Source organism: Microtus oregoni, unplaced genomic scaffold, assembly GCF_018167655.1.
Source record: "Microtus oregoni isolate MIOR12 unplaced genomic scaffold, Mior012 000046F_ref0000063, whole genome shotgun sequence".
Classification (NCBI taxonomy): Eukaryota; Metazoa; Chordata; class Mammalia; order Rodentia; family Cricetidae; genus Microtus; species Microtus oregoni.
Window position 1 is genome coordinate 8,770,799 of NW_024543220.1, and position 16,801 is coordinate 8,787,599.

Here is a 16,801-nt window from a genome sequence, read left to right on the forward strand (position 1 = left end):
TTGTAAGTAAGCCATTGGAAATAATTCGTAAACAATTCCCCAAGTCCATCATTTATCATTACATGGATGACATCTTATTATCTGATTCAAATAAAGATACTTTAGAAAGGATGTTTGAAGAAGTAAAGAAAGTCTTGCCTAGGTGGGGATTACAAATTGCCCCTGAAAAGATTCAAAGAGGAAATTCTATTAATTACCTAGGTTACAGAATAGGGTTAGAGAAAATTAAAACGCAAAAGGCACAAATTAGGAGAGACCGGTTAAAGACTCTTAATGACTTCCAAAGATTGTTAGGAGACATTTCCAGTCTACGACCAGCTGTTGGGATAACACCTGATCTAATAGTTCATTTAAACAAAACCTTAGATGGTGATAAAGATTTGAATAGTCCAAGAGAACTGACAGCTGAAGCAGAAAAGGAACTGACAATGATTGAGGAAAAATTACAGGAGGCACATGTGGATAGGGTGAACCCAAATCTTAGCTGCATCCTAGTCATATTGCCTTCCAGAATTTCTCCTACAGGGATTCTAATGCAGAGGGAAGATATTATTTTAGAGTGGATATTTATACCTAATAAACCAAGTAAAAAATTAAAAACTTATGTGGAAAAGGTCTCTGAATTAATTATAAAAGGTAAGCTGAGACTTCGTCAACTAGCAGGTATAGACCCAGCAGAAATTATAGTGCCTTTTACTACTGAAGAAATAAAAAAGTTATGGGAAGACAATGAACCATGGCAAAGAGCTTGTGCTAACTTTTTGGGAGAAATTAATAGCAACTATCCCAAAAGTGATAGACTTAATCTCATAAAAAGAACTTCTTGGATTCTTCCTAGAATTGTACGTGATGCTCCAATAACTGGAGCCCGTACGTTCTATACTGATGCAAATAAATCAGGGAAAGCAGGTTACAAGTCAGATGAATTGAGTAAGGTGGAACAAAGCCCTTATAATTCTGTCCAGAAGGCAGAATTATATGCCATTCTTATGGTGCTAAGGGATTTTAAAGAACCTCTTAATATAGTTACAGATTCACAATATGCAGAAAGAGTTATCTTGCATATTGAAACCGCTGAATTTATACCAGATGACACAGAAAAAGACGATGAGGAGAATTACTTGGATTTGTTTTCTCATAAGAACATGAAACTGAAAGAACGGGTACTGATACCTGTCAAGCAGTATCCAAAGTTCAATTTTGTGGGGAAGATTCTTGGACCACAAGGAAATACAATCAAAAGACTTCAAGAAGAGACTGGTGCAAAGATCTCTGTCTTGGGAAAGGGTTCAATGAGAGACAAAGCTAAGGAGGAAGAGCTTCGCAAAGGTGGAGACCCCAAATATGCCCATTTAAATATGGATCTGCATGTCTTCATTGAAGTCTTTGGACCCCCGTGTGAGGCTTATGCTCTTATGGCCCATGCCATGGAAGAAGTCAAGAAATTTCTAGTACCAAAATTGAGAAGATTCAGAAGGGAGAGTCAAAGTTGACTTCACTGTTTATCCAGGTACAAGACATAATCAGGAACAGGCTTTGTCCGATGTACATAACACACATCCGGTCCCATACAGGTCTGCCTGGTCCTCTAGCCCAAGGCAATGCTGAGATTGATCAATTATTGATTGGAAGTGTGTTGCAGGCCTCGGAATTTCATAAGAAGCATCATGTCAATAGTAAAGGCCTAAAGAAAGAATTTTCCATTACTTGGCAACAAGCTAAGGACATTATAAAGAGATGCCCTACTTGTTCTTTCTATAATCAAACACCGTTGCCTGCAGGGAGTAACCCAAAGGGTACTAAGAGAAATGAAATCTGGCAGATGGATGTGTTCCACTTTATGGAATTTGGTAAATTAAAATATGTACACCACACCATAGACACGTATTCAGGTTTTCAATGGGCTACTGCCCTGAGCTCAGAAAAGGCTGATTCAGTAATCACACATTTATTGGAAGTTATGGCCATCATGGGTATACCTGCGCAAATAAAGACAGATAATGGTCCAGCATATGTATCTAAGAAAATGAAACGCTTTTTTGATTATTATAATATAAAACACATTACAGGTATACCAAATAATCCTACAGGTCAGGCAGTTATAGAAAGATCAAATCGTACTATAAAGGATATGCTGAACAAACAGAAAGGGACTGAAAATACCCCCAGAAATAGATTACATAATGCTTTATTAACCTTGAATTTTCTTAACGCTAATGAGAAAGGAACGACAGCAGCAGAAAGACATTGGATAATGGAAAAGTCTGCTGAACTAAATCAACCGATTTATTTCAAAGATGTGCTGACCTCTCAGTGGAAGCCAGGAGATGTGCTACGTTGGGGAAGGGGTTTTGCTCTTGTTTCCACAGGAGAAGAAAAATTGTGGATACCATCAAAATTAATAAAGTTTCGATTTGAAGAGGAGAAACCTCTTGGAAAGGAGAAATGACAACTCATCCACAACGATGATATTCATACAGGTGGTAAGAAAAACATATAGAATGGGGGCAGGGTTCTGTTCTTATCTCCACAGGAAAACACTCATCTTTGAGAAATTCAAGGGACCCTGGATGTTTGGATACTGACAAATGGAAAAATACCTGCCCAATAGGAAATATGAAGACAACTGAATGGATTGTGTAAGTAATATTAAACCATATTTCTAAATTTTTATAAAGCTGGTTTTGAAGTTGGACTTTGGCTCAGTCCCTCTCCAATTCCAAGCCTGTTAGTAAGAGAAAAACCCAGAGTTTCTGGAGTTTCTGTCTCATGTCAAGAGCCATGATATGGGACAGAAAGAAATATGAGTTTAGAAAACATCTTTGCTTTTCTTCATATCTATCATACTTTTCATTGAATATATCTATCATGTCTTTCATTGAATATATATATATGTTTATATATGTCTATATGATTAATGTTTAAGTTTTTCATAATGAACAATGAGTTTTTCCTGAAGTGACATTTGAAGTTTCCAGGAAGAAGATGGGGCCCCATAACAACAACTCCACCTGGTTGATATGACGTCATGATGCTGATAGCGCTACTACAAGACCTGCTTTTGGTACCAGCTGCACAAGACAGTTCCAACTTGGTTAGCTGAAATGGTGCACATCTTATACAACATTTTGGCCAGACCTGCACAAAATACTCAGAGACTATTGGCAATTTTAAAAGACATTGATCTTGAAATTTAACCATCATTTCACTTTCACAGGATCCCCCAGAAAGAACGTCGCCCCCATGACAGCTGGAAGTAATTCTAGAGGACGACGTCCCCTTTCCCAGTAAAACTTGCCCTTGGGTTTAGGGACATCATTTAGGGGTTGATTATAATTAGTACACGATTGAGGGTTGGGGGAGGAATTTTATACGCTCAGGGATCATTTTGAAAAAAAAAAAAAGAGGGATGATGGGATAATAGATTTGTAATTGTGAGTTACTGTTTTTAGACAAATACATTGGTATAGATTCTTGTATATTGATACAAAGTTAAATTATATTGACTATTGTACGCATGCATGTTTCTACCTCTGTTTAAAACATTTTTTATGTATTGACATATATTGTATTGATATATATATATATATATTGTATATATTTACCATATTGCAGTGTACATTTCTACCTCTGATTAAGATACTTATATAATGATTGTGTATTGATATATATTTGCCTACTGCAATGTATATTTGTACATTGTTTATATTTGGAGGTCATTGTCCTCATTTGTTTCACAGTCGTTTATTGTCTTAGTCTTTAAGTTAGATAGATATTGAGAATTATATAGACTAATAGTCATCTAAGTTTGTCATTTATAATAGACTAATCAGGTTCTTTAGATATATAGAGATTATACTCAGTATAGATAGATAATCTTCAACTTCTTCAAAGAGCTGTAGAAAATGGCCTTTAATCTAACTCAGAGTTTTGTGGTAGTGAGACACAATTGCTCCTGGCAACACCACTCTATTCCCGAGAGAATGTTGAGCACCAAAGACACTCCACCTGGAGCCTTTCTTTTTGGCAGAACTGGCGTTTGGGCAAAGAAATGCCCATACCTCAACAACTGACAAAGATACAGAGCATGCATCAATGGATAAAACAGGACTGTCATATCCTGCCAAGACAGGGTAAGATAGTTTTGAAAAGTTGCTTGCCTTAGAAAATGGTATGTCAGTTATGTTTGGCCTTAGCCAAAGTTGGTTGCTTCAACGCTGCTAATGTGACTTTGGGTGATTGCCCAGGTAGCTAGTTGTCTCTGTAATTTGTTGCATGTTTTGGAAGTTGTTCTACTGAACTTCCTAATTACCCAGGTAACATTATTTCCCTTCTCAGATCTTCAATGGGGTTGAAGACTATATAAATGTAGTTACTTTCTCTCATGACTTGGCCAAGTTATTTATTATACAAGACCTAAGCTAGTTAGAATAGGATATTTGTACTTATTGTATATAATTTCATAGTAGGTTTAGAACTCTCTTATTTAAACAAAAGGGGGAGGTGTTGCGGGAGGTCCTCCCACTCCTCCAGCCTATCACCGCTGAGGTACCAGCCCACTGGGGCGTGGTTTCTCTCCCTTTAAAAAAGCGGCCACTTCCCTCTTCTCTCTCTCTTCACTTCCTGCTCCGCCTGCGACTAGACTCCTTTCCTGGTTGCGAAGAGGGCTGTTGCCTGGGACAGTGATCTGTAAGTTTTTTCCCCTTCAAATAAATACCACCCTAATAATCATAACCCCAAATTGGTGTGGCATTGTTTGTGACTTACGCCTTCAGCACCTGACCACTTTAAAAGTGATTTTAGGGAAGTAACCTAGTTCTCACTAAAGCAGTCTCATGGGGGAATAGATTTCTTTCTCAGCCCCTTTTAATAAGTGGTCAAATTAAGAAACAGAGTTTAAACAAACAGTGTTATCTGCATTGTTGTCTATACTAAGATTTTAACTGATACACAGTCTTCCCAGAGTGAACCCTTATTCTACTCTATGTGCACATGCGTGTGTATCTGCATGGTTATACAGGCATACAAGTATATGTGACATGTATGTATATACATGCCTTATATGTTTAAATTAACATTGCTAATATGATTATTTAAAATAATTCGGGAACTCTAAAGCTCACATTCGGTTTGTGGATCAACCACGATGTGATCTACTCACATATAACATAGCATGACCTGGTGATATTTGGTTTATCAAGTGAATAGAGGGAGGACCGATTGGTTGAAACTATCTCCTATTCTGCTCTTGTTGACAAAAAACATGGTGTATTCAGATTTTTGGCAGAAAAAAACCAAATTTCATATACCACACAAAATAGCAAGGGTTATCTCATTTGAAAGGAAAAAATACCAGACCAAGAGATAAATGAGTAGGCTGAATGTGAAATATTTGAGGAACATGAGGTTGAACTCCAGAGGATATAATGGGGAGTAACAGGCAGAATATCTAAGGAGGCAGAGTAAGGTAAACACTGAAACTTCTCATTACGTGAGAATTTATGAATTGTTAAAATGGCAAATGTAATGATAGAAAGTGAAGTCCGTACACAGTCTCTGTATAAGGCTGTACTCAGAAGGAAATGAGAAGTAATCACCACCACAGTGGTAGATGCTATTTTAGCAGTTTTAGTGTGAAAAGCATGGAATATGACTGCTAGGTGGAAGAATTGTGTGATTTACAGAAAAAAGACAAAGTTGTGCTGGAACTGAAGAGTTTAACAGATAGATAAACAATGAAGCAAGGACATAGAAGCCTCCCAGTGAGAAAATGAACAAAGAGAAAATGAAGTGTATAAATACTACACGTGCAAAATGCAAGCAGTTTGATAGGATTGTAATGTGAGGTCCATTGAGTGAAAGATTAAAGAGAAATTTCTGTCATGTGGGGCACGATGACTTACTGTGGGAACCCCACCATTCAAGACACTGAGGCAGGGAAATTGGGAATTTGATGCCAACCTTAACTACATACCAAGACCACATCTCTTTTACTCTTTTTTCTTTATTAAACTCAATGCCCTGATTCATAGAATCTTATGAATAATAATAAGAAAATAGAAATTTAATGTTCAGACCATAATACTCTCACTAAGAAAGCAGGCTCTATTAAAAGATGGGAACTATTAAGATATGGGAAATGCTGGGTGGTGGTGGAATATGCTCTTAATCTCAGCATTTAGAAAGAGAGGCAGACTGATCTCTGTGAGTTCATGGCCAGCCTGCTCTCCAAGATGTTATTTGATTTTATTTTACCTTCACATAAATATGAGTCATGCTTGAGGGAATGATATTTTAAGGCATGCATATGAATATTAGCTATAGAAATCACAGAATACTCTGGCGCTAATACACTCTGAGATGGGTGGGGAGAGGGTATCCATGACAATAGGAAAGCATAGATATGAGTTGGTGGGAGAGCAGATTTTCGGGGAGAGGTTGATAACTCGTCAATGAAAAGCATGCAAAAAGAATTGAGCAACAATTGATGCTTTCCTTTTCTTTTATTTGGCTGATATCTTACTCGACAAGTGAGGCTGAATTCAAACCAACGGTAAGCTTTCTGCCTCAGCTTCATCGGGGCTGGAAAGACAAGTATACGGCACAAGTCCTAAAGCCTGGGTCACTCAGTATAATGTTTAGTACACATTGGAAAAATCACCTGATGTGGTAAGCAGAGAAAGGGTTAGATATGAAACTCTTTGAGGATAAATACTTGTTTGTAAACACTAATTTTATGACTGAAGCTAGATTCTGTCTCTGACTTAACTGAGGATCTTAAGTATTAAATTGAATAATTTCCCTCATCTGCAAGAATCCTTCTGATGACTTGCTTGCTCTTCTCTCTTCCAGGAGATGAGTGTCAATTGCTCCCTGTGGCCAGAGAACAGCTTGTCTGTCAAACGCTTTGCATTTGCCAAGTTCTCTGAGGTCCCTGGAGAGTGCTTCCTCCTGTTCACCCTCATCCTCCTCATGTTCTTGGTATCACTGACAGGCAATGCACTCATAGCCCTTGCCATCTTTACCAGTCCAGCCCTGCACACACCCATGTACTTTTTCCTGGCCAACTTGTCTCTCCTGGAGATTGGCTACACTTGCTCTGTCATACCCAAGATGCTGCAGAGTCTTGTGAGTGAGTCCCGAGGGATCTCTCGGGAGGGTTGTGCCACACAGATGTTTTTCTTTACATTTTTTGGAATAACTGAGTGCAGTCTATTGGCAGCCATGGCTTTTGACCGCTACATGGCCATATGCTCCCCACTCCACTATACAACCCGAATGAGTCGTGGGGTATGTGCCCATTTGGCAATGGTCTCATGGGGAATGGGATGCATAGTAGGGTTGGGACAGACCAATTTTATTTTTTCTTTGGACTTCTGTGGACCCTGTGAGATAGACCACTTCTTCTGTGACCTTCCACCCCTCCTGGCACTTGCCTGTGGAGATACATCCCAAAACGAGGCTGCCGTCTTTGTGGCGGCAGTCCTCTGCATATCCAGCCCATTTTTACTGATCATTTCTTCCTATGTCCGGATTCTGATTGCAGTGCTGATGATGCCTTCACCTGAGGGACGCCATAAAGCTCTCTCTACCTGTTCCTCACACCTCCTTGTAGTCACACTCTTCTATGGCTCAGGATCTATTACCTACTTGAGGCCCAAGGCTAGTCACTCACCAGGAATGGATAAATTCTTGGCCCTTTTCTATACAGCGGTGACATCCATGCTGAACCCTATCATCTATAGTTTACGGAACAAGGAAGTCAAAGCAGCACTGAGGAGAACTCTGGGCCTGAGAAAAGTTCTGAGCAGGAATAGGTAACAGAACCACACAGAATTATTCACTAATAAGAATGCACATACAACCAGAATAAGTAAACAAACATAGATTCATTTTTCTGTCTGCTTTATTGATTTGGGATGTCATTCTAAATGATGTAAATATGTATTGTTAATACTGATTGATGAATAAAGCTGTTTTGGCCTATGGCAGGACAGAATGTAGCTAGACAGGAAATCCAAACAGGAAAGAAAAAGGTGAAATCGGAGACGCTGAGGGAGAAAGATGCCAGAGCATTCCCAGTAAGCCCCAGCCACATGGTAATACACAGAATAGTAAAAACTGGTTAATTTAATTGTGGGAACTCATCAGTAATATGCCTGAGACATTGGCAAACAATTATAAGTAATATTAAGCCTCTGCAAGTTCATTTGGGAACTGGGAAGCAGGAGAGTAACCTCCAGTTCCAACTTATATTGAGTATCTTTGTAATTTTGAAGGTATCTCTGCATTCAGGGCTATGTTCTAATTACTAATTCTGAAATGATTTCAAATACTAAGGGATACAACTAAAGAGACCAATACAGTAGAGAGCATTCTATTATGTTTTAGTTCAGGATGAAAATCTAAATTGCTATATCTCAGAAGTTATGCAAATTCTAGTCCCTGATGCCCCCAAGACTTCTGCTTCCTATCCAAATATATCACACACAAATCTTTATTCCAAAGTAACTATATAATGGTCTTATATCAGTTCATGCCTTTATTTTATAGTGTCACATGCAAAAGTCTTTGAATTCTTTTGTAAATTATAATTAACTAAAACAGTGTAAATATTACAATATACTGAAATGTTAATTTGAAACTATTTGCTTTAAAATATTAAAGAAAACATTTATTTTCAAGTGTTTCCATGAAAGTTTTTTAATGCTAAATGGTCAATATTTTGGAACTTGCAGGTCATTCAGACCAGGGCAGCTGAATGTCTTTACCTCTCCCTCCATTCTTCCCAGTCCCATCTCCAGTCTCATCCCCAGCTCTGCAGCAGAACACCCACTGTAGTAGCCCCCTGCTCTCTGAAACCCTACCCAACAGACCATGTAGACCTTCTCCTACAATATTTCTTCACCCAATATTTCTTCATACTGATATCCCAGTACGTAACATCTGCAGGCATTCCCTGGGATGAGCAGGCCCTGCAGGCTATGGAAACAGGTAGACCAATTGCAGATCTCAGTCTCTCCCTTCTCTATTTCTAATCCAACTGCTTTTGACACCTCCAGCTCTATAACAGACGACTTGTATCACCCTCATCTCCATCTCTGTTCCCAACTTCACGGCAACACACAGGTATTCACCTCCAACCTTTCTTCCCCCACACATCACTTATCCTGGATGCCAAAACCAGCAGGCATTCTCCAGGAACCCACAGGCTACTTCTGCCAGGGGAAAAAAGTATTCTAACTGTGGATAGTCAAGGCTTCTCCTCTCCAGCAAATTCAAACCCCCAGTCTCTCTGCATCTTTACAGCAGATCACCTGATAAGGCCTCCACCTCCTCTCTGCCCCCATCTCTAGTGGATCATACAGAGCTTCTTCTCAAGACTTCTTCCAGACCCAACTTCTGCTGGCTTTCTCTGGTAACCTGCCAGCCACGTCTGACTGAGAAGCAAGTAGGCCAGTGAGGAAGGTAAGTAAGCTTCAGATTTTCACTCTCCTCCATATTCAATTACCTGTCTCATCTCCAGATCTGTAGCAGACTATCTGTTGTGACCTCTTCTCATTCCCTGCCCCTGTTCCTAGAGGACTGAGTAGATCCTGGTAGAGTATACGACTTTCCTCCTTCTTGTGGGCCATGGACCTTCCCTGTTCCTCCCTCCTAACCCATCCGCATTCGTGAATGTCAGTTCCCAAAACTTAGAAACACATTTTACCTGGAATACCCAATGGCCACAATTATCAGCATCCCAGAAGAATTTCTTACCAGGCAACACACAGCCACCATACTTTCCTCAGAATCAGAGAGTGCAACGGAAACCAAGGAACAAAATATCCACCCAACAAAAACAAGACTATACATCAGCATCTCTAATTATAGTCTTCCCAAATCTAGACCTGAGTGTAAATACAATCAATAAAAGGACAACATGTCTCCCAATAGAGACAATCCTACAAGTTGTGAGGAAACCTCACAAGAGTTGGGTCAGGGTTCTGTTCGTGTCTTTGCAGGAAAACAGAAAATACCCATCTTTAAGTAGCCTAGAGACACTGGGCATCTATATGCCTAAAGAAGAAAAAAAAATAGCCATCTAGAAAGAATCACCAAGCAATGAGAAATCTGACTTATGATACAATATCCTCCACAGGGTAAAATCTCAGTACTTAAACATACATATCTCCTCACTTCTCAGTATAAAGATAGCCCTGACTCACTTAAAAATCAAAGCAGGCGTTCTCCCTCCTTCTGCTCCTCCTTGGGACCTTGGGAGCTCAGTCCAGTGCTCCTGTGTGGGTCTCTGTCTCTATCTCTATCCATCACCAGATGAAGATTCTATGATGATATGCAAGATATTCGTCAGTACGGAGGGGGGGGGGACCTAGGACTTAACACAGGGCAGGGAACCCGGACTGCTCTGTGGACTGGAGAGGGAGGGGGAGAGGAGTGGGGAGAGGGGGAGAAGGGTGAGAGGAGGGGGAGAAGGGTGGGAGGAGGGGGAGAAGGGTGGGAGGAGGGGAAGGGAAATGGGAGGCTGGGAGGAGGTGGAAACTTGTTTTTTTGTTTATGTTTTTTTTTCTTCTTTTCGCAATAAAAAAAAATCAAAGCTGGCTTTAGAGCTGAATGGTTGCTCTCCTTCTCTAAATTCAGGCGAGTTGTTAAAAGAAAAATTTAGAATTTCTGTCTCATATCAAGAGTCACCTTGAATGAAGATAAAATCTAGGGACAAAGGTTATTAAAACTCTGCTTTCAAAAATTTTACTTCTCTGCATACCTATTTTTGTCTCTATGGTACCTTTCTTTGAATGCATGTCTATATAAATTCAAACTTTCCATTTTGATATGAACAATGTTTAAGTTTTCCATAATGAACAATAAATTTTCCTACAGTATTCTCTGAAGTCTCCAGGAAGAAGATGGGGCCCCACAACAATGATTCCACCTGGTTCATATGATGCCGTCATTGCTGCTACCACCACACTAGTTTAGGCTTTGAGCTACAAAATGCTCAAGATAATTCCAGCTTGGCTAGCTTTGATGGTGTGCTTTCTTACACCATTCTGGCCAGATCTTCAAGTAAGAACTTCAGAAAAACCCTACCAACTACTCAGAGTCTATATGCAATTGTTCCAGATAGTAATCTTGAACCTTAAGTTTCATTTTAGTTCTTAAAGGGTCCCACAGAAATAATATTGTGCCCATGACAGCTGGACGTAATTCTAAAAGCCCCTAACGACTGCGTACATATTATATTTGTCTTTCTGGGTCTGGGTTACCTCACTCAATATGATTTTTTTAGATCCATCCATTTGCCTGATAATTTCAAGATGTCATTATTTTTTCTGCTGTGTGGTACTCCATTATGAAACATACCACATTTTCTTTACCCATTCTTCATTTGGTGAGAATTTATAGTTTCAAGGTTTTTGCTATTACAAATAATGCTGATATGAACATAGTTGAGCATCACACCTGCTCTATGCATACACACACACACATGTGATGGAGGAAGGTGTGAACAGTTTTCAGCTGCTTAGATTGAATTGATATTTATAGCATATCAGATTTAAGTAGAGAGAATGTGCTCACAGTAAGCTTGTGAAGTTTACTGAGCAGAACCAAATTCTTAACCTTAAATCAGAAAGGATTCTCAAATTTTAAATGTATTTCATAGCCAATTAGTCAAAATAACTAACTTTTAACATGCTTATCATTACCAAACATTAACTGAATCAACAGTTACATTATTTGAATATTTGAGTTGAAGAAAATATTATGTTTTTTATATGTATATGTAGGTGCATTGAAAAATATGTACACATATTCATGTTTATTTCAACATAAATATTATTGTCTTAATGGTGATTTTTATATACAAAACAAAATGGATAAATAATAATTTTTATAAAATACGATATTAACCATGCTAAGAGGCTTTAAAGGAAATGAAGATTGATGACAGTTGAAGCATGTAATTATTTCAATACTTTTGTAACCTGGTTGGCAATCTTTATTAAAAATGAATATGCTCTAACATTTAGATAAGAAATTACATTCCTAGATTTAGCAAAATATAAAATTATTCATTTGTTCACTGAAAGATATATACGAGAAAGTTCTTTCCACATCATGTGCCCCTAAATATAACCAAAGGTATAATTGCTGTTGTACATCTTCTTTTCATAGGTGGAATGATACGTGAAAAGCATAAATGTTAGACAACAGAAACCAGTCACAAATAATATTAATTACATGTTGCTTATTACCCTAATTTCAAAAGCAGGCAACCGTAAGGCATAATTCATTAGTATCTGAGAGCATCCTTACTGGAAAGGGTCAGTCACAGCAGCTAGGGGGCATCTTCAAAATTGAATGTAACTTTAAATATAAAGTGTCTTCAGTGTGTATTACACAAAAGGAATAGATAATTTTTAAGAAAGTGAGATCAGCCCAGTAGAAGAATCACATAGAATTTAATAGCTTTGTAATAATTTATGCTGCTATTTCTTATATTTTCCCCCATGGCCAAAATTCTCATTTACCTGAATTCTGCTTAATTGCAACAGAGGGACTGACTCCCTAAGGTCAGAATTTCTAACACATTTGGTTCTAATGTCACTAGTCTACAAGGGTTAAAAGGCAGATTATAGGCAAACGTGACTTACAAAATAAGCAGAGTCAGATTTGTGGTGAGGGTTAGATACACCTAAGGTTCAGAGCTGCAAGGAACTACAGAAGTGAAAGGTGAAGCCAGCCTAAGAAGTGAGGTACCCAGAAGCCCAAGACACATCTTCCATTAGTATGAGCAGTCAGTATTCTAAAAACGGTAACTTTACTTTTATTTCTTATATTTTTCAAAGTACTGCTTTGTGAACTGTAATGATAGTAAAAGCATTTGTTTCACAGTTAGAGGCTATAAGCAATGCAGGAGAGAGGCACAACAGGGATTGGGAATTAAAATTACTACTGTCAATAAAAAAAATTAATTGGGAATTAAAATTACTACTGTCAATAAAAAAACTAATTTACAATAAATTAAACCAAAGTCATCTTAAACTTGAACATCATGGGTGATATTAAGATTGGATTGATTATTAGCTTCATCCATCAGGATAGCCAAGTGAATGGCACGAGAAGCTGCCATTCATGCTAAAGAATGAACTGACATTGTCCTCAAAACCAAAGGAGTTTTCATAAGAAACCAACTTATAGGTTTGAGAAATGATTTAAATAATCAAGAAACTGGATTCCTCACCACATAGTCAGAATTCTATATGTATTAGCTATAATCTGCAAAGAATGGCCGCTGGGGATTAGGGAGTCTACATTTTTTATTTGCACTGCTTACCCACAATGAACCTTGCAAATGCTCAATGAGATTGTTATCACTCTAGTTAGCCTGCAAAAAGAAAAACAATGAAAAGACAGGCTACTAGGCGCCTTCTACCCATGGCACCTTACACATAAAGTCCTTTTCTGCTTAAAACTGAAAGGCTACATTTTTTATGAATGTAAGCATAAGAACATTTTTGAATAATTGATATCAACTATTTGTTTAAAATAGCTATAAATATTATTTTCTAAGTAAACCTCCAAACATATCTACTCGGTCTTATAAACTTTCTCAGAATAATTAAGGCCATTTGGAAAGTTTTCTCAGGAAATACCACTGAATTTAGAAAAATTTTTAAATTTCTTTTTGCTGTGTCCTCCTTAAAATTAGTAATGAATCTTATACTTTAAAAATGTAGAAGGCATGCTGTTCAAGAATGAAATGCCACCATGGGTGAAATCCGATTTTATGGTTTGCTCCACTTTAAATACCATTTCCAGATGTTCTCTATTGTCCAAAGACCATCCATGAAGGCTAAAAGTCTTACACCTTTCTTTTCATGAAATATTAACTCTCATGTTTATCTCAGTTAAATACAAAATGAATGCTTATTGGTACATGCAAGAGAACGACCTGTTTATTACTGTGATCTGGTAACTCAAATTATTCTTAGAATGTTTATCTCCTCAATTTATCAAATAGTTCTGCTTATATCCATTATGTAATTCATGAACCACAAGGAAACTGGTAACCAAAACATTTTTTGCCATTGTGGGATAGTAATCAATCTGAAATTTTTCATGTCGTGAAATTTTTTTGTTCCTTCTCTACTCTCTTATATCCAATCACTGAATTTCTATGACATCTTCCCTAGCCAGTTATTCCACTATAAGGGCTATAAAGTGACTGAGATGAAATGCATGGATGTTTTCTCTATTCCAAGCAACAGCTCCTGATGTCTTTATTGAGGGTTCTGACAGGAAATAATTGAAACCATAGTGTCAAGTATGACAAATATCAGTAAGAGGAACTACAATGTTCCTTGGAGGGGAACTATATTTAGCCACATCTTTTGTAATTGGTTAGTAGAAAACAAAACACAATCACTAAATGAAATATGGAAAAGAGGAATACAATTGTAAAATAAAATTGCTAATTCTATGAAAGGCAAAAAACACATTTTTTATTTTTTTCATGATTTCCATTGCATATATCTCAAAAAAGTGAGAAAATATTTCACCTTTTATATTGTGTCCGCTTCATATAATGAGTTATTCTGAGATAACTACTTTTGTTGGCTGGACAAACAGCATGTAAGATCTGACAGAACCAGAGCTGAACAAAAGTTCCTGGGATGCTGGAGAGGTGGAGAAGGAATTGCAGAGATAATGAGCAAAGAATAAGACATTTCAGTGAGACAAGAGGGATAAGAACAAGAAATCTGTTATACAGAAGAGTGACTATAGGTGAAAAGATACCTTCTCTTATTGAAAAATGCTAACAGAGTTGAGGTAAAGTGTTTTCAACAATAATGATTGGGATTTAATATCACATGAATAAGTCACTATATTTAGTTGAGGTAAAGTGTTTTCAACAATAATTATTGGGATTTAATATCACATGAATAAGTCACTATATTTAGTTGAGGTAAAGTGTTTTCAACAATAATTATTGGGATTTAATATCACATGAATAAGTCTCTATATTTAGTCATAGTGTAACCTTTTCTCAAATTATTTATAGACAGCAAGTACAACTTTGTCAAAAATAAGATGGTGATAAAAACAAATTCATGTAAAACTGTCAAAAATTCTACAGTAAGTGAAGGAATAGAATTATACATATCTTCATTTTGGGATTAAAACTATTCTTAAATTACATTAAACACTATCTCTAAAGCGGTTACAAAACCTTTTTACCAAGAGTCACTTTATTTGTGAAAATGTTTGGTATCTTAACAACAATATTACATTTATATAACCTTGTACTTCAACTGTGTAATTTGAGTAATTTGTTCTCATGTAAACCAAGTGTTTATTTTACACAAAGGAGCATGAAACAAAGTACACATACGTGCAATCAATTTGCATATGCACAAAGTCATATTTTTGGTGGCTGTCACAACACAAACAAGTACCAGAGAATTTTTAAACATATTCTTCACAACTTTTCCCATTCTGCTGCATAAAGCTGAATATATAAACATGCATTCTAGCTTCAGGAAGATTTTATGAATACAATGCAAAATTTTAAGAAATCATGTGAGAATTTTCCTCATGTAGGAAGTATAACTAAATTGGAAAGAATGAGATCATCTCTGGAAACTGACTTTTATAGTTTGTGTTATTGGACTGTGTGTGTGTGTGTTTCTTTTTCCTTTTTTTTTTTTGTTTGTTTTTGAGACAGGTTTCTTTGTAGCTTTGGAGCCTGTTCTGGAATTCACTCTTGTAGAACAGAATGGCCTTGAACTCACGGAGATCTGCCTGCCTCTGTCTTCCAAGTGAAGTGCTGGAATTGAAGGCATACACCACCACTGCCCCACTGTGTGTATGTTTCTTTACATAAATAAAAAAGGACACATTTTATACCATCAGTCTCAGTGATGTTAACTTTTAATTATTCTGTGGCTAAATACCTTTGTGTATTAATTCTACATGCACATTATCCTGGGTCCTAGAGGTTTTATCCTTGTTGTCTTAATTATATTAAGCAGAAAGAGGATTCTACAAAAAGAAAAGAGGAAAAGGAAGTATATTTGTCACCACCAACTGATACTGCTTTTCAAGGGTAGCAATTTCAAACTTCTATTATACAAAAGTATTAAGAACCTGCAGGAATGTGCCTTACTTTCTCTGAGGCTTGAATGGGGTTGGGGAAAAGGTGGAGGGGATGGGAGGAGAGGAGGGAGGGGGAACTGGAATTGGTACATAAAATGAAAAAAAAAAAGGATAGTTTGTTCTCTTTTAAAAAATAAATAAAAGAACCTACAGGAAAGCAAGTTCAATTGAGAAAAATTATGTTCAAAAATGTTTTGAGTAAATTACAAACTTAATGAAGCTTCAGTGAGATTTTCATTTTCTTCTGTCTTAATAGATACAACACCTGATAACAAGTATCTTATAGTACATCTTTATTATATTTGCCTTTTATTTCTTTATTTTTGTTTTGTATTTGGATAGCTTGCGGGAGCAATGGAGAGAGACAGAGCCTCACTCTGCAATCCGTGCTGGCCTTTCTTTCACATAAATCCTCTTGCTTCAGCCTTTCAAGTGTTGGGGTGACCAGTGTGAGTCACCATGCCTGGTTCTAATTTGACTTGCTAAAACTCTTGTAAAAATGTGGGTAAAAGAACAGATGACAGTCTATCCATGCACAGCTGTTAATACTATTTTTCTTATTGAGGAAATAAAATGAAGTTATTCGTGATTTTGTTTCAGCATCCCCTATCCAGTTTCTTTACTACGTGAAACATTA

General features: G+C 37.2%; 1 protein-coding gene across 2 annotated transcripts; it reads left to right on the top strand.

The window, feature by feature from the left end:
* Nucleotides 1-6,852: 6,852 nt before the first annotated feature.
* Nucleotides 6,853-7,821, top strand: LOC121435371 (olfactory receptor 10C1-like). Of its 2 annotated transcripts, XM_041634650.1 has the most exons (2): nt 6,856-7,187; nt 7,620-7,821. In XM_041634650.1, exons 1-2 carry the CDS (start codon nt 6,856-6,858, stop codon nt 7,819-7,821), a joined length of 534 nt encoding a protein of 177 aa, XP_041490584.1. The 2 variants fall into 2 exon arrangements, with proteins under 2 accessions (XP_041490585.1, XP_041490584.1); XM_041634651.1 differs by having other exon boundaries at nt 6,853-7,821.
* Nucleotides 7,822-16,801: the final 8,980 nt, after the last annotated feature.

Bases quoted from the DNA above. Each gene is read 5' to 3' on its own strand.
- LOC121435371 (XM_041634651.1), top strand. From the start codon at position 6,856: ATGAGTGTCAATTGCTCCCTGTGGCCAGAGAACAGCTTGTCTGTCAAA.